The 27946-nt window shown below is 42.5% G+C and overlaps 1 protein-coding gene across 2 annotated transcripts; it reads right to left on the reverse strand.

The window, feature by feature from the left end:
* Positions 1-3680: 3680 nt before the first annotated feature.
* LOC115183714 (globoside alpha-1,3-N-acetylgalactosaminyltransferase 1) lies at positions 3681-27938 on the reverse strand. 2 transcript variants are annotated; one of them, XM_029744785.1, is made up of 7 exons: positions 27752-27937; positions 16476-16514; positions 16333-16392; positions 13825-13878; positions 7301-7333; positions 5866-6000; positions 3681-4623 (listed from the first exon to the last, which is right to left on the reverse strand). In XM_029744785.1, exons 1-7 carry the CDS (start codon positions 27817-27819, stop codon positions 3933-3935), a joined length of 1080 nt encoding a protein of 359 aa, XP_029600645.1. In that variant the 5' UTR covers positions 27820-27937; the 3' UTR covers positions 3681-3932. The 2 variants fall into 2 exon arrangements, with proteins under 2 accessions (XP_029600645.1, XP_029600647.1); XM_029744787.1 differs by lacking the exon at positions 16333-16392 and having other exon boundaries at positions 27752-27938.
* Positions 27939-27946: the final 8 nt, after the last annotated feature.

Consider the following 27946-nt stretch of genomic DNA (forward strand, 5'->3'; position numbering starts at 1 on the left):
GAAGACCCAGTGTTACCTCTGCTGCAGAAGGTAAGTTCATTAGAGTTACCAGCCTCAGATATTGCAGCCCAAATAAATGCTTCACAGATTTCAAGTAACAGACACATCTCAACATCAAGTGTCCAGAGGAGACTGCATGAATCAGGCCTTCATGATTGAATTGCTACAAAGCAACCATTAGACCGGTGGAAACCTGTCCTTTGTTCTGATGAGTCCAAATTTCTGATTTTTGGTTCCAACTGCTGTGTCTTTGTGTGACGCAGAGTAGGTGAATGAATGATATCCGCATGTGTGGTTCGCACAGTGAAGCATGGAATGGAGAAAGAGCTGTGGTGGTGCTTTGCTGTGACACTGTCAGTGATTTATTTACGATTTAAGATACACTTGACCAGCATGGCTACCACAGCATTCTGCAGCAATACACCATCCCATCTGGTTTGCTCTTAGTGGGACTATGATTTGTTTTCAACAGGACAATGACCCAGCACACATCCAGGCTGTGTAAGGACTATTTGACCAAGAATGAGAGTAATGGAGTGCTGCATCAGATGACCTGGCCTCCACAATCACCCAGCCTCAACCCAATTGAGATGGTTTGGGATGAGTTAGACCGCAGAGTGAAGGAAAAGCAGCCAACAAGAGCTCAGCATATGTGGGAACCCAAGACTGTTGGAAAAGCATTCCAGGTGAAGCTGGTTGAGAGATTCTGAAGAGTGTGTAAAGATGTCAGCAAGACAAAGGGTGGCTACTTTGAAGAATCCAAAATCACAAATATATTTTGATTTGTTTAACACTTTTTTTACTACACTATTATTCTACAATGTAGAAAACAGTAAAAAATTATGAAAAAGCCTTGAATGAGAAGGTGTGTCCAAACTTTTGACTTGTACTGTACATATTTACAAAAACATAGATGGGGTTTATGGGTGAGGAGAACGGAAACCATGTTTGAATAACAAGAACTGGCACACACTGCTCAGACTGCCAGTGGAAATGGTTACGCCATTTGCTACAGTTAAAAGTGCTTGCTTCTCGCCCATCCTGGTCAAAAGATCTTCCCCATATTGCAGGAGCAACATATTTATCTTACAAAAGTGAACTGCCAGGACCGCATTTTACATTCATAAACCACGCCAATGGCTGTTTTAAAACTACTCGCGCGTCGAGGTTGTTGACCGTTTGTTTACATTTTGTTCAGTCACGTTACCTAATTGGCTAGCTGCAGTATCATTCATAACAATCTTCATAACACATTTAGTCAACATCATTCATAATGAGTTTTCAAAATAGAAGACCCCTTAAAAAGATCTAAGTTTAGCATTTTCACTGCCACAGTAGTCTGAGACACTACTTACATAAAAGGCATTCACATTCACAGAGATAGCAGTTAGTGACTATGTGCGTTGAGTTTTGTATGTTCCCTTTTCTGACAACAGTCCTTAGAATTATCATTAATAATCATATTGAATTAAACGTTTTATTTGCTAGTATCCAAGAAAAGGCGAATCAGACAGAATACCTGTCCTAGAGTGAGTTCTGGTCTAGAGCATCAATCTTAAATGCCATGTTAGGCCTACAGTGTGTTCTCTGCCAAGATACTGAGAAACCAACAAAATTAGAAACCAAAACAACATGTGTTCTTAGGCTACTCTGGAACCAGTTAAAGTAGTTGGGAAAGGCTGATCTCCATACGCAATGACTAAAGTAAAGCTCCCTCTACTTTAACTTCATTTTTATACAAGAGGTGGGGAAACGCATAGGTAAAATTATGGAAGGTGGATAAATGGCTTTTAAGTGCATTTACCCTCCACTTCATTACTGTCTGGAACCAAATAAGTTGGATTACACCATTGTTTGAATAACATGACAACCATGTTTAAATTCCACAAACTGGAACACCCTGCTTAGAGAGACAATGGAAAACAGGCTAAACAGTAACTCAGCAACAACCCAGAACAATCTGATCATAATCTTTCAGGGAACTGAACTGGCTTCCATTTGATCTCTGGTTGGTGCAGATCAAACTGTTAATGGTTTTTAAAGTAGTACATGACATTCAGTTACCTGTCTGGTTATTGTAATTTCATTACAGACTCTCATAGCCATCAAACCAGAGCCAGTGTTGCCAATATATTTCCTTAACACTGGTGCAGAGGAATGGAGTTGTGTACCAAAACAGATCAAAATCACCTGCTGGATCATCTGAGACCAGCCATCTGAGACCAGCCAGCTGATGAAACTGTGGGTTTGCACAACCAAAGAATTTGTGCTCTACCTGTCAGAAACCGTCTCAGGGGAGCTCATCTGCGTGCTCGTTAACCTCGCCAGTATCTTGATCTGATTGCAGTTCGGCGTTGTAACGACTGTCGTAGAGAGGGGACCAAGATGCAGCGTTTTTATTTGAATCAAACAAACACTCGAACAAAAATAACACAGGGAAAACAAAAGCGCACAGTTATGTCAGGTACAGAAAACTAAACAGAAAACAACTACAGGTGGGAAAAGGCTGCCTAAGTATGATTCCTAATCAGAGACAACGATAGACAGCTGCCTCTGATTAGGAACCATACTCGGCCCAAAACAAAGAATTACAAATCATAGAATGCCCAAACCACACCCTGACCTAACAAAATAGAGAAATAAACTGTCTCTCTCAGGTCAGGGCGTGACAAGCTGTACATGTCTCAATTCTTCCATGGCCTGCACACTCACCAGATATGTCAATCAGTGAGCATGTTTTGGGACGCTCTGCATCAACAGAATTCCACCTGCCACAATCAACAGCCTGATCAACTCTAGGCGAAGGAGATGTGCGAGGCACATGATGGTTACACCAGATACTGACTAGCTGTCTGATCCACACCCATACCTTTTTTTAAGTTATCTTTGACCAACCGATGCATATCTGTATTTGCAGTCATGTTGAATCCATAGATAAGGGCCTAATGAATGAATTTACATTGACTGGTTTCCTTATAAGAACTGTAACTCAGTAAAATCTTTTAAATTGTTGCATGTTGAGTTGATATGTTTTGTTCAGTGTAGTATAACTATTTGTTTTCATATTATAATTTTGTGTATATATTTTGTTATTATGTATTTTCAATTTTAACTTGTCATCTTCAATCATTTTAAATGGATTGTATACATCTGTAGTTGTATTGTGTTTTTACATTGTCAAATCTAATCCTCTAGCGGGTCACTGAACACACCTTCCACGTCGTTCATTACTTTCCATTGAACCCATAGCCCCTCGTTGATTATCCCTCACATAACATTGATTAGATGGTATGACTTGAATTGAAGGATTTTCCCTTTTGCCTTGACATTGGCAGGATGTTTTTACACAAGGAAGGGAATCCTCCATATTACCTTTTTAAAAGGGTATTTTTCTTTGTTTTCTTACAGTTTAGAGTATATGTATTGTGGTTAGGGGTTGTTTCTGGACTGGAATGCCAGGTCCACTTTGACATTATGCTGACGTTTTTCTAAATGGAAATTCAGTCCACCACTGTGTCTTGTCTGATGTACACATCTATGGATGGAATCCTTGCAACATTCCCTATTTCTCCACTAAACCACTGGTTTGTTCCTCATACACAGTATATCGTTGTAACAGGGGAGATGTTGTTTTTAGTTAGGCTATAGAAAATATAACAAGTAGTGAAATAACACAAACATTCTGAAAGCGGTTAAATATTTATTTCAAGAAAAATACACAGCCAAGCTGTCTTCCTCAGGGTATAAAGCAAAGTGTATGTATTTCACCAAGAGAAAATGAATGGCACCAGACATCTGTATACCCAATGTGACATTTTATGCCTTTCCCTAACCTTAACCCAAACCTCAGTGAAGCAATACCTGAAATTAACCTAACATTAAGCATAATCAATAAAGTTTTTTTCGGCCGGTTGAATATCCAATTCCTAGTCCTATACATTGGGACGAATTTCAGCATAGTTTTTAATGACAGAAGAGAAGCGAATGACTTTGACCTCTTTGGTTTTGGTCTTCTTGTCATCCCACTGGTACTCTGGAGACAACAGCTTGCTGGGCTTGTTGTAAAGCAGGTACCTGTTGAGGTGACTCTCCTCCTGCCAGGCAGCCTCGATGGAATTCCTCGCGTCCTCTTCAAGCTGGTTCCGACATACCTTTGTTAGTGTGTACACATCCTCCACGGACCCTCCGAACACAGCCCCGGCGTAGTAGTAGTCTCCCTCATCCATGGGGATGTAGGCTGTCGAGGCTGGGCGCCGTTCATATGTGAAGCGGTCACGGGTTGCCTGGTAAAACCATGGGTGAATCACAGCAACCAGCCTGCCCAGAGACTCGGCCCCCCAGCGAGCGTGGAACTTGCTGTCCACGTCCAGACAGAAGATGTAGTCAGCCTCCCTGCTGATCTGACGTTCGATGGCTGTCTGAATGATCTCCATCCTCCGGGCTGATATCTCCTGCCAGCGGTTTGAACCTGGGACCTGGATCACACTCAAATGTCTCCCCTGGGACAGGTTCACTGATGGAACATCGTCGGGACGATCAGTGAACACATAGTAGCGCACGTTGAAGTCGACCATGAAATGCTTCTCTGCTGTCTCCAGGAAATCTTGGAGAAAGCGGACGTATCTGTCAGAATTTAAAGACACACAGGTAACTGACAAAATATAGGAAACATCAACATAAAGGGTACTTAATAGAGAGTTGGGCCACCACGAGCCACCTTGGGCCACCACCAGCCACCTTGGGCCACCACGAGCCACCTTGGGCCACCACGAGGCACCTTGGGCCACCACGAGCCACCTTGGGCCACCACCAGCCACCATGGGCCACCACGAGCCACCTTGGGCCACCACGAGCCACCTTGGGCCACCACCAGCCACCTTGGGCCACCACGAGCCACCTTGGGCCACCACGAGCCACATTGGGCCACCACCAGCCACCAGAACAGCTCTAATGCACCTTGGCAAAGATTCTACAAGTGTCTGAAACTCTATCGGAGGGATAATTTGGTGTTTTGTTGATGGTGGTGGAAACACTATCTCAGGCTCATTTGGATTGAGATCTGGTGACTGGCATATGGTTTACATCGTTTTCATGCTCATCAAACCATTAGGTGACCACTTGTGCCCTGTAAATGGGGGCATTGTTGATCTGGGGGCATAGCCATGGTAGCAAAAAGAATGACTGAAATAATGGTCAGCCCAGCCTTTTTATACATGACCGTTAGCATAATGGGATGTTCATTGCTTAATTAACTCAGAAACCACACCTGTGTGGAAGCACCTACATTCAATATACTTTGTATCCCTCATTTACTAGTTTTCCACTATTTTGTCAGTTACCTGTACATTCTGATGCCAGAAACCCTCTGTAACTGTATGGTCATTCTCATAGGACTGTATAGGACATACTCAACCGTTTCTGAACAGAAATTACAGTCTACCAGGAAATAAACAAAGTAGTAGAGTTATTCAAATCTTAGCCAAGCCATGAATCATGACATCATGATATTGTATTACCTGCCATGTGACATTAGCTGGTTATGTCCTCATACACTGAGTGTTTTTTTGTTGTCTTGTCCATTCACCATCGGAATGGCACACATACACAATCCATGTCTCAAATGTGTCGAGGCTTAACAATCCTTATTTAACCTGTCTCCTCCCCTTCGTCTACACTGATTGAAGTGGATTTAACAAGTGACATCAATAAGGGATCATAGCTTTCACCTGGATTCACCTGGTCAGTCTGTTATGGAGAAAGCACGTGTTCATAATGTTTGTACACGCAGTGTAGTTTCAATGTTGTAAAAATATTGATAGTTTAACTTCCCTTTTGAATATTTGGGAAAAGTTGTACGCTACTCACTTTCCAACGGCAAACACTGTGGTTGCTATGGTGAGGTTCATGGACTTGTAGATTATGTCGACGAGGTCAGGGTCAAAGGTTCCTTCCCAGACAATGGGTGCCAACCATGGGGTGACTGCCACCACATCAGTACGACTAAAGAAACAGAACAAGATCAAGCCTGACTGTATTGTACTGATTATGATCTCAATGTTTACAGATATACAGATCAAGCCTGACTGTGTTGTACTGATTATGATCTCAATGTTTACAGATATACAGATCAAACCTGACTGTGTTGTACTGATTATGATCTCAATGTTTACAGATATACAGATCAAACCTGACTGTGTTGTACTGATTATGATCTCAATGTTTACAGATATACAGATCAAGCCTGACTGTGTTGTACTGATTATGATCTCAATGTTTACAGATATACAGATCAAGCTGGAATGTGTTGTACTGATTATGATCTCAATGTTTACAGATATACAGATCAAGCCTGACTGTGTTGTACTGATTATTATCTCAATGTTTACAGATATACAGATCAAGCTGGAATGTGTTGTACTGATTATGATCTCAATATTTACAGATATACAGATCAAGCCTGACTGTGTTGTACTGATTATTATCTCAATGTTTACAGATATACAGATCAAGCTGGAATGTGTTGTACTGATTATGATCTCAATATTTACAGATATACAGATCAAGCCTGACTGTGTTGTACTGATTATGATCTCAATGTTTACAGATATACAGATCAAACCTGACTGTGTTGTACTGATTATGATCTCAATGTTTACAGATTTACAGATCAAACCTGACTGTGTTGTACTGATTATGATCTCAATGTTTACAGATATACAGATCAAGCCTGACTGTGTTGTACTGATTATGATCTCAATGTTTACAGATATACAGATCAAACCTGACTGTGTTGTACTGATTATGATCTCAATGTTTACAGATATACAGATCAAACCTGACTGTGTTGTACTGATTATGATCTCAATGTTTACAGATTTACAGATCAAACCTGACTGTGTTGTACTGATTATGATCTCAATGTTTACAGATATACAGATCAAGCTGGAATGTGTTGTACTGATTATGATCTCAATGTTTACAGATATACAGATCAAGCCTGACTGTGTTGTACTGATTATGATCTCAATGTTTACAGATATACAGATCAAGCTGCAATGTGTTGTACTGATTATGATCTCAATGTTTACAGATATACAGATCAAGCCTGACTGTGTTGTACTGATTATGATCTCAATGTTTACAGATATACAGATCAAGCTGGAATGTGTTGTACTGATTATGATCTCAATAGTTTTGCAATTAAAGGCCCATGGTATATATATACGTGTGGTATACCAGGCTACACGCTGATGTGGAAGATAACAATGATATGTAACTAACACAAGGTAACACTACTCACCCCACCAAGACACTGGGCTGCTTGTACAATAGCCTGGGAGAACAAAACGTAATTCATTAGTTAATGAAGATATGGGCTGATGTTATTGCTCTCTCAAAAAAAGGTGCTAGTACCAAAAAGGAGTTTTAACTTCACTGTAAGGGAAACCTTTTTTGGGCTGTGGAGAACCTTTTGATATATTTTCTTTGGATAATAATTCATAAAAAAATGCAATAATAGGATAGTAGTTAATTTTTTTATTTTATTTTGTTTCACCTTTATTTAACCAGGTAGGCAAGTTGAGAACAAGTTCTCATTTACAATTGCGACCTGGCCAAGATAAAGCAAAGCAGTTTGACAACATACAACAACACAGAGTTAGACATGGAGTAAAACAAATATAAAGTCAATAATACAGTAGAAAAATAAGTCTATGTACAATGTGAGCAAATGAGGTGAGATAAGGGAGGTAAAGGCACAGAAAGACCATGGTGGCAAAGTAAATACAATATAGCAAGTAAAACACTGGATTGGTAGATTTGTAGTAGAAGAAAGTGCAAAGTAGAAATAGAAATAATGGTGTGCAAAGGAGCAAAATAAATAAATAAATACAGTAGGGGAAGAGGTAGTTGTTTGGGCTAAATTATAGATGGGCTATGTACAGGTGCAGTAATCTGTGAGCTGCTCTGACAGCTGGTGCTTAAAGCCAGTGAGGGAGATAAGTGTTTCCAGTTTCAGAGATTTTTGTAGTTCGTTCCAGGCAACCCAGTCTAATCTAGGTTGCTTTTAAAAAACAATGTATAAGGGTGGTTGCGATAATAACATTTGTGTAATTTCCATGTAGTTTTTTAATCCACGTGGTTTCACCCTTGGATGTAAACATGAAGTTTGTGGAGAACTGATTTGGGGGGTGGGTAATTAGGTAGTGGTGTGTTCTCCAGAGGCTGTGAGATTTAGTTACGTTAAGACTCTTTAAGTTAGAGTGATTGAGGTTTGTATATTGTTTTGTGTTTTCAGTGTTCTATATTAAAAGTTAACATGAGCACTCAACCCGCTGCGCCTTGGTCCCTTTCATACGACGACTGTTACAGAACTTCCCACCACCAGCGGACCAAGCAGCGGGGCCCAGGAAGAGGAAGGATCCTGGGCCAGGGAGAGAAGGGAGTGGAGGACATTTTGGACATGGGAGGAGGTAATGGCAGGGGACAAGACCCTGCCATGAAAACAGGTGGAAACAGCGAGGGAGGAACGGCGAAAGTGGAGCGAAGAGCGGGCCCAACGGAGGATGCATGAGAGGCAGCCCCAATCATTTTGGTGCGTGTATCCAGTCTGGCACATCCAAAGCCAGCACCACGCACCAGGCCTCCAGTGCATCAGCCCAGTCCAATTCGTCCTGTTCCTGCTCCCTGCACTAGCCTTGGGGTGCGTGTATCCAGTCTGGCATCTCCAGTACCAGCCCCATGCACCAGGCCTCCAGTGCGTCAGCCCAGTCCAACTCGTCCTGTTCCTGCTCCCCGCACTAGCCTTGGGGTGCGTGTCTCCAGTCTGGTACCTCCACTACCAGCCCCACGCATCAGGCTTTCAGTGCGCAGTCCCCGTCCAGAGCTTCCGACGACAGTACCCCGTCCAGAGTGTCCGACGACAGTGCCCCGTCCAGAGCTTCCAACGACAATACCCCGTCCAGAGCTTCCGACGACAGTACCCCGTCCAGAGCTTCCGACGACAGTACCCCGTCCAGAGCTTCCGACGACAGTACCCTGTCCAGAGCTTCCGACGACAGTACCCCGTCCAGAGCTTCCGACGACAGTACCCCGTCCAGAGCTTCCGACGACAGTACCCCGTCCAGAGCTTCCGACGACAGTGCCCCGTCCAGAGTGTCCGACGACAGTACCCCGTCCAGAGCTTCCGACGACAGTACCCCGTCCAGAGCTTCCGACGACAGTGCCCCGTCCAGAGTGTCCAAAGACAGTACCCCGTCCAGAGCTTCCGACGACAGTACCCCGTCCAGAGCTTCCAACGACAGTACCCCATCCAGAGCTTCCGACGACAGTGCCCCGTCCAGAGTGTCCGACGACAGTACCCCATCCAGAGCTTCCAACGACAGTACCCCATCCAGAGCTTCCGACGACAGTGCCCCGTCCAGAGTGTCCGACGACAGTACCCCGTCCAGAGCTTCCGACGACAGTGCCCTGTCCAGAGTGTCCGACGTGTCCGACGTGTCCGACGTCTCCAGTCTGGTGCGTGGGGCTGGTTTTCAGTGTTCTATATTAAAAGTTAACATGAGCACTCAACCCGCTGCACCTTGGTCCCTTTCATACGACGACCGTTAAACCTGCATCGAAATCGCTAAGCAGTTTATTTTGAAGCAGTGTGCCGATGCTTGTATCGCTTTATCGTAAACATGTGTTCAATGACGTCCAAAGCTTCGAAAACAACCACCTGATTGGTTTGGTATTGGTTTTGGTGAAAGACCAAAAGTCTGCACTACGGCGTGTGCCATGTCATTTATAATCATTTGACGATTAAACGATGAAACGTTTGTGGAGGACTGATTTGGGGTTGGTAACTTTTGACTAGTAATTCATTTGATTAATATTACGGTGTTTTCTATTCCATGAAATCCTGGAATGAGTAGGTGTGCCCAAACTGGTACTCTATGTAACTCAACATTTTTATTATGTATCTCGACAGAATAGACAGATCATAGCAAATGGCTGTCACACTATCTAATGTCACGTAAGACAATTTTTTAATATTTTTTATTTAACCTTTATTTAACTGGGCAAGTCAGTTAAGAACAAATTCTTATTTACAATAACAGCCTAGGAACAGCCTAGGAACTGCCTTGTTCAGGGGCAGAATGACTAAACTTTACATTGTCAGCTCAGGGATTAGATCTAGCAAAGTTTTCGGTTACTGGCCCAACGCTCTAACCACTAGGCTACCTGCCGCCACGAAATGTACGTATCTTTCCAAGATTGACGAAGTGTAACATGAAAAAGGAATTTGAAGTAAATGGCAACCAAAGTCAAATCTAAGAATCATTGTGGAAAAAGAGGATCTTAATAACAGTGACCCTCAGGCTCTTCCACATCAGGAAACACAAATACTGGTATCAGAATCACTTTATTTGACAAGTACATTTGCACATAGGCCTACCTGTAATGTAACTTAATGAATAGCTGCTGCCAGCAATAGACAATGTACAAACAGAATACAGACAAAAAGTCAACACATAAAACTCTGGAGTAAAGCTGATTGACAGTGAGGACATTTACAGACGGGAAATATCTGCAGAATCAAGCTCAACTGGTAGAACTGGTAAACTGGTGAACAGCAAACTTTAAAGCTGACAAAGTGCTATGTGAAACAGTCTAGTTACCTCGTTGCAGAAGAAGCTGTGGCCAGGCAAATGTAAATGTTAAGATTCTCACATTGATTTCTGATGTATAGATTCATTCTTTTGATAATATTACATTTATTTGGTGTTTTTTTTACATTTTCATGACATTATCAATCATTTCAGACAGCTGTATGTATTCATGTGTTAAAGCTACATTCAAATCTTTTAATTTGACAAGTTAATTAATTTAACTCGTACATTTCTTCCCAGTATGTCTTTAGTCTTTTGGCCCGTTGTCATCCCATCCCTCCTGACAGTCCCACTGCATGCTTCCAGAGGGAGGAGAGAGAGGATTGGACTGAACTTCAAAGATAAGAGAATAATGAATCTCAGCAGCGTGCCACCAAATCTGCCTTTACTCTTTTGGACAGTAATGTCATTTTGTTATAGTTGTGGTCTGCTTTTTTGTATTTTGGACTGTATGTATAGTTTACATACTAGTATAGGCCTATGTAACTGTGTCCTGTTGGTGCAATATTTTAAATTAGTTTTCAACTGGGAAGCCATTCCTCTTGTGACTCCTTTGTCTCTGTGCCCAATTGTTTGCATTGTGTGTGTGTGTGTGTGTGTGTGTGTGTGTGTGTGTGTGTGTGTGTGTGTGTGTGTGTGTGTGTGTGTGTGTGTGTGTGTGTGTGTGTGTGTGTGTGTGTCCAGACATTGTCCAAATAATTGTATTCATTATGGTGGAAAACTGCTCCTATCTCCTAATCTGAGATGCTTTGTGGACAGAGTTGATCTTGCTGCTGCTCTCTCCCACCTGGCCAGTTGTGAAGGGCCAGTTTACAATGCCCTTGACCTGCTACGTCCAGTATGGGAAGGGAGCTCACTGAAGGAGTTACGACATTTACAGAGTTTGTCTCTGAGAGAGGGCTGTGAGATGATGTGCTTAATGTCACCAGCAGGGAATTTGTAACAAAGTGTTATTTTTTGGTGTATTTATTTTGCATTACAGTAATGTAGATTTGTAAAATGTAATGATCTTACAGCAATATTTATCCCTTTATATTCATTTATGTTATTCCCCACAGAGAAGATGAGGATTCCCCCCCACTGCTGTCTCTAATGCTGCCTCTACTGAATGTTCAACCTCCATCACTCCACAAAGGCCCCACTCCTCTTCCACTACCCCCACCGCGGGCACTGGCACCACTCCCCTCTCAACCAGTTCATCTTGATCCTCAGTTTCCTGTAATCCACGATCAGCTCCTTTGTCTTGCTGATGTTGAGGGAGAGGTTTTTGTCCTGGCACCAAACTGCCAGGTTTCTCTAAGCTGTCTCGTCGTCGTCAGTGATCACCGCCGTGTCATTGACAAACTTAATGATGGTGTTGGAGTCATGTGCGGCCACGCAGTCCTGGGTGAACAGGGAGAACAGGAGAAGGCTAAGCACACACCCCTGAGGGGCCCCCGTGTTGAGGCTCAGCATGGCGGATTTGTTTTTGCCAAACCTCACAACCTGGGTACGGCCCTTCAGGAAGTCCAGTGTTCGATTGCAGAGGGAGGTGTTTATTCCCAGGGTCCTTAGATTAGTGAGGAGCTTGGAGGGCACTATGGTGTTAAACACTGAGCTGTAGTCATTGAACAGCATTCTCACATAGGTGTTCCTTTTGTCCAGGTGGGAAAGGGCTGTGTGGTGTGCAATAGAGATTGCATCATATATGGATCTGTTGGGGCAGTATGCGAATTTCAGTGGGTCCAGCGTGTCTGGGATGATGGTTTTGATATGAGCCATGATCAGCCTTTCAAACGATTTCATGGACACAAATGTGAGTGCTACGGTGCAATAGTCATTTAGAAGGAAAAGGGGATTCTTAGTCGGTTGTACAACTGAATGCATTCAACTGAAATGTGTCTTCCGCATGTAACCCAACCCCTCTGAATCCCAGAGGTGCGGGGGGCTGCCTTACTCAACATCCACATCATCGGCACCCGGGGAACAGTGAGTTAACTGCCTTGCTCAGGGACAGCTTAACTTGGCGTTCTTGAGAACAGGGATTATGGTGGTCTGCTTGAAACTTCTGGACATTACAGACTGGGCCATGGAGAGGTTGAAAATGTCAGTGAAGATACTTGCCAGCTGGTCAGCGCATGCTCTGAGTACACGTCGTGGTAATCCATCCCGGTCCTGCAGCCTTGTGAATGTTAACCTGTTTAAAGGTCTTACTCACATTGGCTACGGAGAGTGTAATCACACAGTTGTCCATAACAGCTGGTGCTCTCATTCATGGTTCAGTGTTGCTTGCCTCGAAGTGAGCATAGAAGGCATTTAGCTTGGTTGTTAGGCTCGCGTCACTGATGCAGCTTGCGTCTGGGTTTCCCTTTGTAATCCGTAATAGTTTCCAAGCCCTGCCACATCTGACGAGCAACAGAGCCGGTGTAGTAGGATTCAATCGTAATCCTGTATTGATGCTTTGCCTGTTTGATGGTTCGTCTGAGGACTTTGTGAGATTTCCGGATTAGTGTCCCACTCTTTGAAAGCGGTAGCTCTAGCCTTTAGCTTAGTGCAGATGTTGCCTTTAATCCATGACTGTTGTTTAGGATGTGTACGTACGGTCACTGTGGGGACGACGTTGTCGATGCATAATCCAATCGGTGCAAAACAGTCCTGAAACTTACTGTCAGCTATGGACAACTTCCGTATCGCTGGTACATCCTATTTGAGTTTTTGCTTGTAAACAGAAATTAAGAGGATGGTGTTATGGCCAGATTTGCCAAATGCAAGGTGAGGAAGAGCTTTGTATGTGTCTATGTGTGTAGAATAGCGGTGATCTAGAGGATTGTTTTGCATGTTGTCTGTTGATAAATGGATTTTGTCTGCTTGAGATTGGAGTCTGCGGTTTGATGGCTGGTCTGGTGGAATATTTAACTGTTTGTCTGTGTCCTTGTGTTCGGGGAGGGGAAGGGGTTGGGTCTGGGTTGGCAGTTAAATGTGCAAGAGATTTTCATCCATGTGGATAAAAAACGACATTAAAATTCCACTAATTGTTTTGTTCTAGAAATTGTTGCTGATGTACTCAGAGCCAGATTCATTGCGTTGAAGAAACTAACATCCATGGGCGTGGCGTAGAGTTTGGCCAGGAGCATGGAGTTTGGGTAGCCAGCCAAATGGTTAATGGATGGTACAGTAAAATACTGATACGCACCTTTCTGGAGAGACGATGTTCTGTACTCTGCTCCTCAATATGGGCTTACTCAGCCTGTATGAATAGAAATACATAGTACAATGATTAATGACAGCTATGGCTGTGCAGTATGCATAATACACATACAGTATCTGTGTAGCTCTTAGTGATGGGCACCGATATGGAAACTCTATATCGATGTCTGTTGCATTTTTTTCAAACTGATATCAATATCATATCTATTTTTATGAATAACTAATTTATACATCATATTGGTTTTATGAATAACTAATTTATACATCATATTGGCTTTATGAATAACTAATTTATACATCATATTGGTTTTATGAATAACCTGAGAGTGTGCTAGCGAATCCGATGCCTCTTCCATAGAGCTAAAACACCATTGATGTTACAGATGCTGTGAGACATGCAAGCTGAGACCAGATCAAAGACTGTTGTGTTGTGGACAAACAATTTCCTCTATGTTTTTTTATTTAAATTCCAAGTAGAATAGCAGCCTTTATGTGAATTATAATAGTTATAACATTGTATCTAAAAATTATTAAAAAACTAAATCCATCCTGAACACTTAACTAACTCTCCCAACTTCACACACACACACACACACACACACACACACACACACACACACACACACACACACACACACACACACACACACACACACACACACACACACACACACACACACAGGAGGGGGAAGCGGCAGCAGAGGGAGAAAAATATTATAAACTAGACAATCCCACACACGTGCAGAAGGCTAATTTGTTTTGCCACCAGGAAGAAGAGTCCGATGTTTTCGGCAACTCAGCCAATCCATTGGGAATAACATTGCAACTGTGTCAATGTTTCATTGTCTGTTCACTTCCATGGCTTTGTGAAGTCCAGACAACTGCATGCTGATTTCCCATCAGGACAACTGGGAATCTTCTGTCGGCATAACTTTATTTCAACAAACATAGTTGTTAATGGATAGTTCATGGATAGCCTACTCACAGACACAATGAGACAACCAATACATGATGCTTTAACCTTAATACACATTGGAAACTGTTGAGCAGGAAAAACTCAGCAACGTTGCAATTCTTGACACAAACCGGTGAGCCTCTCACCTACTACCAAACCCCGTTCAAAGACACTTAAATCTTTTGTTTTTTCCATTCGCCCTTTGAATGGCAAACATGTGCAATCCATGTCTCAATTCTCTCGAGTTTTATAAATCCTTCTTTAACCTGTCTCCTACCTTTCATCTACACTGATTGAAGTGGATTTAGTAATTGACATCAGTAAGGGATCATAGCTTCCAGCTGGATTCACCTGTCAGTTTATGTCATGGAAAGACACAGTGTCCTTAATGTTTTGTACACTCAGTGTGTAAACGCAACATGTGATGTGTCGGTCCCATGTTTCATGAGCTGAAATAAAACATCTCTGAAATGTTATTTCTCTCAAATGTTGTGCACAAATGTGTTTACATCCTTGTTAGTGAGCATTTCTCCTTTGCCAAGATATCCATCCACCTGACAGGTGTGTCATATCAAGAAGCTGATTAAAGAGAATGATCATTACACAGGTGCACCTTTTGCTGTGGACAATAAAAGGCCACTCTAAAATGTGTAGTTTTGTCACACAACACAATGCTACAGATGTCTCATGTTTTGAGGGAGTGTGCAATTGGCATGCTGACTGTCCACCAGAGCTACTGCCAGAGGATTGAATGTTCATTTCTCTACCATAAGCCGCCTCCAACGTTGTTTTAAAGAATTTGGTAGTACGTCCAACAGGCTCCAAGTGTGAGCCAAATCAGGAAGAACTGGTACTCACTAAGCAAGTAGTGTGATGTCCGATACACACACATGGTTTTGATTAAGTATTGTAGTTTGTTAAACCATTTTTTGACAATGTGAAAACAACCAAAACAAATGGAAAAAATACTATGGAACAAATAATCAAAACTTGATTAAACTATAGTAAACAAACTGTAAGAAAATGCCCCATATATATGCATGCCATTGTGATAACATCAGACTGATCCAAATTGCTAGTTGGGTCATGGGGTTGGGATTTACCGATGGGTCTGGGTTTGTTGGAGCCAAAGCTAATGGTTGTTAGTTTGCTCTTAGTGGAACTATAATTTGTTAGTTTTATCCAGTTGAACCTCTGAACCAGTTTGAAAGCAATGGGAAGCTTGTTGATGGCCCATCAGCAGGCCGTTAAGTATGCTACGTTGAAGGACTATGAGATGGTTTTGTGCCTCCAGGAACAGTCATGTATGCTATTTTTCATAATAGTGAAGGGTAACAGCAACGATGAACCAATATCACAATGTGACTTGTTCACATCCTTATTGGTGCTCACCATTAGTAACTGTGTACAGTACATCTCTGTTATGTCATCTCTGTAAATGATATAATGGGTAACATTAAGGAAATAGAAAAGAGTGTTTATTAAAAGTACCAAGTATCATGACTTGTTGCGAGAATTTCTCAGTTTATATCAACTAACCTGGTGTTCCTCTGGTCCTCATCAACTGGGATATCTCTTTTGGAAGCGTCAAACCAAACCCTGTGAATAAGAATCAATCAGAAAATCCATATCACATTATAGCATCATTAGGGTGTAATAAATTAACAGAAACTTGAGCTTACATGTTTTGCCTTTCATTGAAGTGGTTGAAGACCACATACCTTTGGGGAGAGAGGAGAGAATCAGTTCAAGTCTGTCATGAAAACATTTCAGCCCACTAAGCTATGAAACCACACGCTATTACAGAGACTGACATTATCCAAGGATTTAGGAACATCATAGTTTTCCCTAAATATTGCAAATCTTTGGAAGATACTATCTTTATTAAGACCAGAATTATGCTATTTACACTTTGTAGTCAACTTTGGCCCTTGAATCAATGTTTGACTAATATTGATGCCACAGGATGATTTCAACCAGTGAAGTTGTTTTTCTGGTTCAGATCCTCTATAAGGTGGGTATTGCAAGTATACTTTAAGGTGGGACAAATTAGCACGCAAAGTACACTTAGTTGACATGAAATAGTACAAAAACACTACTTGAATTCTACTTTAAATGTAGGTGTCCCAAAGTAACACCATTTAAGTAACATTAAATACATGCATAGTATATAAAAATACAATCATGAAAAGTATACTGACATAGTACACCAAAGCTAGATAAAGTGCACCTTTAGTTTACATGGGATATGCTAGCGACATTACTATTTGCAATTATCTTTCAGAGCCACTACAAATTCACCGAATGTATATAGAGAACACTCAAATAAAATCTTTCAAGTACAGTTTAAGGTGGGTAGATAAGGTGGGTATTACAAACACTTTTAGGTGGGTCAGTATACTTTACGCTATTACAGAGACTGATATTACCTGCCGCAATTGATATGGTGAAAACAATGTGTAGAAAGGAACAGAAACTCACATCAATACCTTTGTCAGATAACACTGTGAAACTAAGAATTCATTCTGTAGCTAGCAACCAAGAGGAAACTCTGACTGAACGACTCAAAAACTCCCCACCTTATGTTCTTCAAATGAATGTCAGCTGTGAGAAATGAGATGCCCACGTGTTGACTTTTGTTTACTACATGTCGGGGGGATGCTATTCAGGAGGAGATACTGTTCTGTCTCACGATTCCTGAGCATGAAACTGCACAGAGGATGTTCAGTGTGCTGTGTGGCTATATTGATGAAAAACTGATTCCATGGGAACGAATGGTGGGTTTTTGCAGAGATGGGGCTCCATCTATCATGGGACGGCAGGCAGGCCTCTAAACTCTAGTTACGAATGTGTCTGCCTCTGCCATATGGATGCATTGTATGATACATACATGGTTATAACATCTACAGAAAAGACAGAAATGGGGGCAGTGTTGCAGACTATATTCAGAACCACATTCCTGTAAAGATTAGAGAGGATCTCATGTTAAATACTGTTGAATAATATGGCTACAGGTTAATCTGCCTCACAAAAAGCCCATTCTTGTGGGAAGCTGTTGTAGACCACCAAGTGCTAACAGTCAGTATCTGGATAGCATCTGTGAAATGCTTGATAATGTATGTGATATCAATGGAGAGGTATATTTTCTGGGTGATTTCAATATTGACTGGCTTTCATCAAGCTGCCCACTCAAGAAAATGCTTCAAACTTGAAAATCAGTCAACCTACCAGGGTATTTACTAATACTGCAGAATGTGTTTTAATGCAGTATCCAAATCCATAGGATGTAGTGATCACAGTATAACAGCCATATCTAGGAAAACCAAAGCTCCAAAGACTGGGCCTAATATAGTGTATAAGAGGTCATACAAGACATTTTGTAGTGATTGTTATGTTGATGATGTACAGAATATTTGCTGGTCTGTGGTGTGTAATGAGGAGCAACCAGACACCACACTTGACACAATTACGACATTGCTTTTTCCAGTTGCTAATAAGCATGCACCCTTCAAGACAATTACTGTAAAAACTGTTAATCTACTTAGATTGATAAGGAATTGACAAATGGTATGGCAAATAAGTCTGGAAATTGAGAAATTATGTGACTAAACTAAATAAAAAGAAGAAACTATACAAACATAAATTATATAAAGAATGACAGTAAAAAATCTTTGGAGCATCTTAAATTACATTTTGGGCAAAAAGGCAAACTCAGCTCCATCATTCATTGAATCAGATGGCTCATTCATCACAAAACCCACAGATATTGCTAATTAATTTAATGATTTTTTTATTGCCAAGATTCGCAAATGTAGGCATGACATGCCAGCAGTGGTGGAAAAAGTAACCAATTGCCATACCTGTGTAAAAGTAAAGATACCTTAATAGAAAATGTTTATCGTAAAAAGTGAAAGTCACCTAGTAAAATAGTAGCTGAGTAAAAGTGTAAAGGTTTTTGCTTTAAAATGTACTTAAGTATCAAAAGTAAATGGAATTGCACAAATATACTTGTCCACAATTATCCCCAGTAATATTCCATCCAGGTTGTCAGACCCTGGTGGCTTGTCATTGTAGATAGACAACAATAATTTGTTCATCTGTTCATCAGTATTTTTCCAAGATGGCGTAGCAGTGGGTTGTCTGTTTTGATTGTCTTGTCCCGTCCCTTGTATATATTGCTTTTCTTCGTATATATTTGTATTATTTTTAATCTCATTTTCCATCTATGGACTGAACATACTCTCCTGCAACCCGCCTCACCGAATGTGGTATGGATCTGCTATTTTTTCACTTTTGAACCGGAAGCCCCTTCAGAGGCTAGCCAGCTAACTAGCTACTAGCTAGTAGTCAGTTAGCCACTGCTAACAGTCATCACCGTTAACTCGGACTGCCAACCTCAGCCCGGGCAACTCCTGCCAGCCTGCACAGTGCGATATATTCCCAGAGCATATCGGACTGCTTATCTCTACCACATCTCCGGATTCCTACCGCAAGCTCTGAACCTTTACTCTGGATCATCGCAGCTAACTAGCTGCTATCCGAGTGGCTACTCCTGTCTAACATCTCTGTCCCGAAGCAAGCACCAGTTAGCCTGGAGCTAGCCTCGAACTAGGCCCATCTCCCGGCTAGCCGAATGAGATCCATCAAGCAATCCCTGGGCTTCAATTACCTCTTTGCCAATTGGCCTGGACCCTTTGCTGCTGACACGGAGCCCCACCGATCCATCACGTCTGGTCTACCGACATAACCGTCCAAGGGGGTTTCTGTCCCGAAGCAAGCACCAGTTAACCTGGAGCTATCCTCGAGCTAGGCCCTTCAGCCGGCTAGCCGAAGAAATCCATCAGATTATTCTATGGCTTCAATACCTCTTCTGTCAATTGGCCTGGACCCTTGCTGCCAACACGGAGCCCCGCCGATCCATCACGACTGGTCTGCCAACGTAACCGTCCAGGAGGTTTCTACAGGCTCTCCCGTTGCAACGTCTCCCTGAGGCCCATCTGCTAGCCTGCTGCTAGCTGTCTGATTCGCCGTGCCTCCAGCTTGCCTAGCATCTCACTGGACCCTATGATCACTCGGCTACACATGCCTCTCCCTAATGTCAATTTGACTTGTCTATTGCTGTTTTGGTTAGTTATTTTTGTCTTATTTCACTATAGAGGCTCCAGCCCTGCTCAAAATGCCTAAGTTAGCCCTTATGTTCCACCCCCCACTCATGCGATGACCGCACCTGACTTAAATGGACCCTCTAGAGACAAAACCTCCCTCATCGTCACTCAATGCCTAGGCTTACCTCTGCTGTACTCACATCCTACCATACCCTTGTCTGTACATTATGCTCTTTTATGCTCTTTTTACTCTCTGTTCCAAATGCACTAGACGACCAGTTCTTTTAGTCTCTTGCCGTACTCTTGTCCTACTCCTTCTTTGTTCCTCTGGTGATGTAGAGGTTAACCCATGCTCTGCATCCCCCAGCTTCACTCCCATTCCCCAGGCAATCTCATTTGTTGACTTCTGTAACCGTAAAAGCATTGGTTTCATGCATGTTAACATTAGAAGCTTCCACCCTAAGTTTGTTTAATTCACTGCTTAGCACACTCTGCCAACCCGGATGTCCTAGCCATGTCTGAATCCTGGCTTAGTAAGGCCACCAAAAATCCTGAAATTTCCATTCCTAACTATAACATTTTCTGACAAGATAGAACTGCCAAAGGGGGCAGAGTTGCAATCTACTGCAGAGATAGCCTTCAGAGTTATGTCATACTATCCGGGTCTGTGCCCAAACAATTAGAGCTTCTACTTCTATAAATGCACCTTTCCAGAAACAAGTCTCTCACAGTTGCCGCTTGTTATAGACCCCCCTCGGCCCCCAGTTGTGCCCTGGACACCATATGTGAATTGATCGCCACCCATCTATCTTCAGAGTTCGTACTGTTAGGTGAGATCCTGGTTGAACCGTTGCCGGAAGTTCTGGACTGTGAACCGTCGCCGGAAGCTCTGGACTGTGAACTGTCGCCAGAAGCTCTGGACTGTGAACCGTCGCCGGAAGACTGTGAATGCGCACTGGAGGCCTAGTGAGTGGAGCCGTCACTACCTAAATATGATCCCCAATCAGAGGCAACGATAAACAGCTGCCTCTAATTAGGAAGCATATTAGCACCAGCATAGAATATGAATATACTAGATCACCCCCTATTCACGCCCTGACCTACTACACCATAGAGAACCAAGGTCGCTCTATGGTCAGGGCGTGACAAAGGCTAGCTTTTTCAAACAGAAATTTGCTTCCTGTAGCACTAATTCCAAAAAGTTTTGGGACAGTGTGAAGTCCATGGAAAATAAGAGCACCTCCTCCCAGCTGCCGACTGCACTGAGGATAGGAAATACTGTCACCACCGATAAATCTACAATAATCGATCATTTCAATAAGCATTTTACCACGGCTGGCCATGCTTTCCACCTGGCTACTCCTACCCCGGCCAACATCTCAGCAACCCCCCCCCGCTTCTCCTTCACCCAAATCCAGACAGCTGATGTTCTGAAAGAACTGCAAGATCTGGATCCCTACAAATCAGCTGGGCTAGACAATCTGGACCCTTTCTTTCTAAAATTATCCACCGAAATTGTTGCAAACCCTATTATTAGCCTATTCAACCTCTCTTTTCTATCGTCTGACATCCCCAAAGATTGGAAAGCTGCTGCGGTTATTTCCCTCTTCAAAGGGGAGACACTCTAGACCCAAACTGTTATAGACCTATATCCATCCTGCCCTGCCTTTCTAAAGCCAAGTTAATAAACAGATCACCGAACATTTCGAATCCCACCGTACCTTCTCCACTATGCAATCTGGTTTCAGAGCTGGTCATGGGTGCACCTCAGCAACACTCAAGGTCCTAAATGATATCATAACCGCCATCGATAAAAGACAGTACTGTGCAGTCGTCTTCATCGACCTGGCCAAGGCTTTCGACTCTGTCAATCACCGCATTCTTATCGGCAGACACAATAGCCTTATAGACGCAATTGGCTTCTAAAATGACTGCCTTGCCTGGTTCACCAACTTCTTCTCAGATAGAGTTCAGTATGTCAAATCGGAGGCCCTGTTGTCCGGACCTCTGGCAGTCTCTATGGGGGTGCCATAGGGTTAAGATCTCGGGCCGACTCTTTTCTCTGTGTATATCATTGGCTGGCCCTCACTACATATCCGTCGCCAAACCCACTGGCTCCAGGTCATCTATAAGTCTTTGCTAGGTAAAGCCCCGCCTTATCTCAGCTCACTGGTCACCATAGCAACACCCACCTGTAGCATGCGCTCCAGCAGGTATATTGCACTGGTCATCCCCAAAGCCAACACTTCCTTTGGTCGCCTTTCATTCCAGTTCTCTGCTGCCAATGACTGGAACGAATTACAAAAATCTCTGAAGCTGGAGTCTTATATCTCCCTCTCTAACTTTAAGCATCAGCTGTCAGAGCAGCTTACCGATCACTGTACCTGTACACAGCCAATCAGTAAATAGCACACCCATCCCCATATTATTACTTACCCTCTTGCTCTTTTGCACCCCATTATCTCTACTTGCACATGATCCTCTGCACATCTATCAATTCAGTATTAATGCTAAATTGTAATTATCTTCGCCTCTGGGGCCTATTTATTGCCTTACCTCCCTACTCTTCTACATTTGCACACACTGTACATAGATCTTTCTATTTTTCTTTTCTTTTGTGTTATTGACTGTACGTTTGTAAATGAGAACTTGTTCTCAACTGGCCTACCTGGTTAAATAAAGTTGAAATAAAATAACAAATAAAATCTCTTCCACACTAACTTTATGGAAGTCAAAAGTACAATAATTATTTATTTATCTGACCAAATTATGAAAAACAATCATTGTATTTTTGAATTCTATAAAGTTAGTGTGGAAGAGATGAAAAAATAATTGAAATGCTTGATCTGAAAAGGCATGGATTTTTTAGGGGGTGTTGTGGCCACACAAGGTCGATGCCACCGGAGAAATTGAGGCTTGTCAAATTGTGAATGAGAGACTGATGAAGTGTGTGCAGCCTGCTGAGCACAGCTCATGCCTTTCATGTGACTGTATTCAAATCATCATTCAAGCGGCATCATGCAGCCTTAGAATGTATTACAAATCAAAACATATAGCCCAACGTTTGTATCACAACTAAAGATGCATAAATAACTCTAAATGAAGCATATAAAAAATAATAACTTTCACATAACATTAACCACGACATTTTGTATGTACAGTTGTCTCATCAAATCAAAGTTTATTTGTCACGTGCGCCGAATACAACAGGTGTGGACCTTACAGTGAAATGCTTACTTACAGGCTCTAACCAATAGTGCAAAAAAGGTATTAGGTGAACAATAGGTAAGTAAATAAATAAAACAACAGTAAACAGACAGGCTATATACAGTAGCGAGGCTATAACAGTAGCGAGGCTACATACAGACAATGGTTAGTCAGGCTGATTGAGGTAGTATGTACATGTAGACATGGTTAAAGTGACTATGCATATATGATGAACAGAGAGTAGCAGTAGCGTAAAAGAGGGGTTGGTGGGTGGCGGGACACAATGCAGATAGCCTGGTTAGCAGATAGCCCGGTTAGCAGATAGCCCGGTTAGCAGATAGCCCGGTTAGCAGATAGCCCGGTTAGCAGATAGCCCGGTTAGCAGATAGCCCGGTTAGCAGATAGCCCGGTTAGCAGATAGCCCGGTTAGCCACTGTTCGGGAGCACTGGTTGGTCGGGCCAATTGAGGTAGTATGTACATGAATGTATAGTTAAAGTGACTATGCATATATGATAAACAGAGAGTAGCAGCAGCATAAAAAGAGGGGTTGTGGGGGGGAGTAAAAACATAAAAGTACATAAAATGTGTCTACCACACCTTAATCATCTAATATGGACTATGTTCTATATATGTCCAAGGTCTTGGCTAAATGACTCTATCATGGCATTGTCTCTAATGTCATGTCTAGGGTGATCCTACTTGCAGGTGGGTAGTTAAGGCACTTGGAAAAAAATTGGCCTCTGAAGGCCAAAGCTTACATTGGGGACATTACGGGGCTGACCTAGCGAGTTCGGGAGAGGAGGCTGGGAATGGGCCCCCTGAGGGGGTTTCAGGATCCATTGCCAAACTTTCCAAAAATCGGGATCGCTTCCGTCCCACGGGTGATCCTAGTATAAGACCTCATTAGGTCTTCCATTGCACGTGTGCGCCTGTGCACGTAGTAGGTACACACACCAAGGGAAATGAGACCAAGGATCATGGTAACAGTCAGGATACTGTCCGGCGCCCTTAAGAGCGGCAGTTCGGGACGAGGTTATGGTTAAAATAAGAATAGCTGACAAATGCACCCAAATGTTTTTTTCTCTCGTGTACTTTCTCTTTTTCTCTCTCTTTTAAATCCCCATTTTGGGTAACATCAGAGTGTGTTGGCCCGTTATGCTAAGTTCTAATCAATAGCCTAGACTGTGTTTTGTGTATGTGTATTTTTTATTATCATTTTAGCTTTCTAGTAAATAAATAATCAGCTAAAATTGGTGTGGTACGAACTCATTGGTGGGACACGGGTCCGTGCAGATTCTCGGATTATGCGACGTTCAGAATGAGACTGTAGAGGAAATTGATTAATTAGTGACTGTTGTAAAATCGCTATTCTGATATTATTTGAGTTAATTTGGGAAATAGAAATTCAATAAAATGACTTTTTCCATGGTGCCCCCAGGTAACCAAACAGAGAAAAACATCTCTCTCATGTCAGGGCGTGACAGAGAATAGTTAGAAGCCCGATGGTTTCTCCCATAAAATTTGCACGGTAAGAAAAAATAAGCAGAAAATCAATGAGTCTAGAGTGAATACAGCAGCTGATGTCAGGATTCCATACCAGGTCTGTGTCTGTGAGTGTGTCAATGTTGGTAGAACATGAGCCCCGAATTCGCTCCAATTATTAATTATTGGTAGCGCAACCACTACCTCCAAACATGTGTGCGTGTGAGTGGCTATACCAGTGACTTCTTACCTGCTCCTGTATTACTGAGTGGTAGATGGACAGTCCTCTCTGTTTCCCTATCTCTTTCTCTCCCTCCAAGACTGGTGATAGTAGGATTTAATATTTTTTCATAAAAACATGTTAATGAGTTAATAATTGCCTGATTCATTTAATCACATAGTTATAAACCGTTAATCATTCGATGAGCAGCAGTCGTCACATGATCCGTTACAACTTCACGACACATGTAACTTATCCAGAACGCTGTAGCACGCCTGGTTTTCAACCTTCCCAAGTTCTCTCATGTTTCCCCGCTCCTCCACACACTCCACTGGCTTCCAGTAGAAGCTCTGCTACAAGACCATGGTGTTTACCTACGGAACAGCAGGAGGAAATGCCCCTCCCTACCTTCAGGCTATAATCAAAACCTACACCCAGACCTGAGCACTCCGTTCTGCCACCTCTGGTCTCTTGCCCCTCCCTACCTTCAGGCTATGATCAAAACCTACACCCTGACCTGAGCACTCCGTTCTGCCACCTCTGGTCTCTTGCCCCTCCCTACCTTCAGGCTATGATCAAAACCTACATCCTGACCTGAGCACTCCGTTCTGCCACCTCTGGTCTCTTGCCCCTCCCTACCTTCAGGCTATGATCAAAACCTACACCCTGACCTGAGCACTCCGCTCTGCCACCTCTGGTCTCTTGCCCCTCCCTACCTTCAGGCTATGATCAAAACCTACATCCTGACCTGAGCACTCCGCACTGCCACCTCTGGTCTCTTGCCCCTCCCTACCTTCAGGCTATGATCAAAACCTACATCCTGACCTGAGCACTCCGCTCTGCCACCTCTGGTCTCTTGCCCCTCCCTACCTTCAGGCTATGATCAAAACCTTCACCCAGACCTGAGCACTCCGTTCTGCCACCTCTGGTCTCTTGCCCCTCCCTACCTTCAGGCTATGATCAAACCCTACACCCCGATCTGAGCACTCTGTTCTGCCACCTCTGGTCTCTTGGTCCTCCCTCTCAGCCCAGTCTAAGCTCTTCTCTGTCCTGGCACCCCAATGGCGGAACCAGCTTCCCCCTGAAGCTAGGACAGCAGAGTCCCTGCCCATCTTCTGAAAACATCTCAAACCCTACCTCATCAAACAGCTAAGTTATTGAGGAAAATTTTTTCTTTCTATGCCTATGATATGTGCATGTCCCACCTAGCTTTCTGGAGATGAATGCACTAACTGTAAGTCTCTCTAGATAAGAGTATCTGCTAAATGAGTGACATTTGCAATTGTCTTTCAGTGTCACTACAAGTACACTGAATGTGTACAGAGAACACTCAAATAAAATCTTACAGGTAGAGTTTAAAACCTCTTTGGGCTAGGGGGCAGTATTTTGACGTCTGGATGACAAGCGTGCCCAAAGTAAACTGCCTGTTACTCAGGCCCAGAAGCTAAGATATGCAGATTTGGTAGATTTGGATAGAAGATTTGGATAGAAAACACTCTGAAGTTTCTAAAACTGTTAAAATAATGTCTGTGATTTTTTTTGATGTGAGTGGGTTTTCCAATGAATGCCTATTGACTACGTAATTGGTTAGGGCACAGATTGCAGTTCCTATAGCTTCCACTAGATGTCAACAGTCTTTAGTCATGTTGTCAGGCTTGTTTTCTGAAAAATGAAGAAGAATGAGACCTTTTGGTTAGGGGACTGGAGAAGCATGCAGTACTGGATTGCGAGCGTGACTGTGTGTGTGCCCTTCATTCTTTTTCCTTTCTATTGAATACGCTATTGTTCGGTTCAAATATTATCGATTATTTAGACAATTGACAACCTGAGGATTAATTATAAACATCGTTTGACATGTTTCAATGAACTTTACCGGTACTATTAGGATGTATTTGTCTGCATGTTTTGATCGCCTTTGAGCCAGTGGATTACTGAACAAAACGCGCCAACAAAACTGAGTTTTGGGGATATAAAGAGGAACTTTATCGAACAAAACAACCATTTATTGTGTTCCGGGACCCTTGTGATTGCAATCAGATGAAGATCTTCAAAGATAAGTGATTCATTTTATCGCTATTTCTGACTTTCGTGACTCCTCTGCTTGGTTGGAAAATGTTTGTATGCGTTTTGTGTGCAGGGTGCTATCCTCAGATAATTGCATGTTATGCTTTCGCCGTGAAGCCTTTTTGAAATCTGACAAAATGGCTGGATTAACAAGAAGTTTATCTTTTAACCGATGTATAACACTTGTATTTTCATAAATGTTCATTATTGCTATTGCTGTCATTTGAATTTGGCGTTCTGCAATTTCACCGGATGTTGGCCAGATGGGACGCTAGCGTCCTACCTTTTCCAGAGAGGTGGGTAGATAAGGTTGGTATTACTGCGATATTCGTGTATGTAGGTGGCAGGGAAGTCAGGCACAGGAGAAACCAAGTTGGTTAATATGGAGTATTTAATGAAAAACAAACTCCAAAACCAAAGTACAAAATAAAATGGGTAAAGGATACCCGTCGCACACCGATACAGAAACCCACGTAACAATCACCGACAAGGACATGAGGGGAAACAGGGTTAAATACACAACATGTAATTAATGGGATTGGAACCAGGTGTGATGGAAGACAAGACAAAACCAATGGAAAATGAAAAACTGATCAATGATGGCTAGAAGACCGGTGACGTCGACCACCGAGCACCACCCGAACAAGGAGGGGCATCGACTTCGGCAGAAGTCGTGACAATTACAAACACTTTTAGGTGGGTCAGTATACTTAGTTGACATGAAATAGTACTTAGTACACTTAGTTGACATGAAATATAACATCCCTTTAATTCAACCTCAATATTCTATGTACAGATTTAGTTGTTCCAAAATAACACAATTTACATACACACAAAGTACATGCACAGTAATTACATAAAATATAGAATAATACATACCCCAGAAGCAAGAAGATTCCAACAATGAGAACGAGAACAAACTGCTTTACATTTGAACTGAAATGCATTGTTTCTCCAATAGTGACAGCAAATATTTAGTTTATCCTACACTAGAAGCAATATCCAATCAAATGAAGATCTCTCCAGTGAAACAAGTGGATCTCTTCAGCACGCCTAGTCAAATGAGGAGGAGCC

This window comes from Salmo trutta, unplaced genomic scaffold, assembly GCF_901001165.1.
Source record: "Salmo trutta unplaced genomic scaffold, fSalTru1.1, whole genome shotgun sequence".
Classification (NCBI taxonomy): Eukaryota; Metazoa; Chordata; class Actinopteri; order Salmoniformes; family Salmonidae; genus Salmo; species Salmo trutta.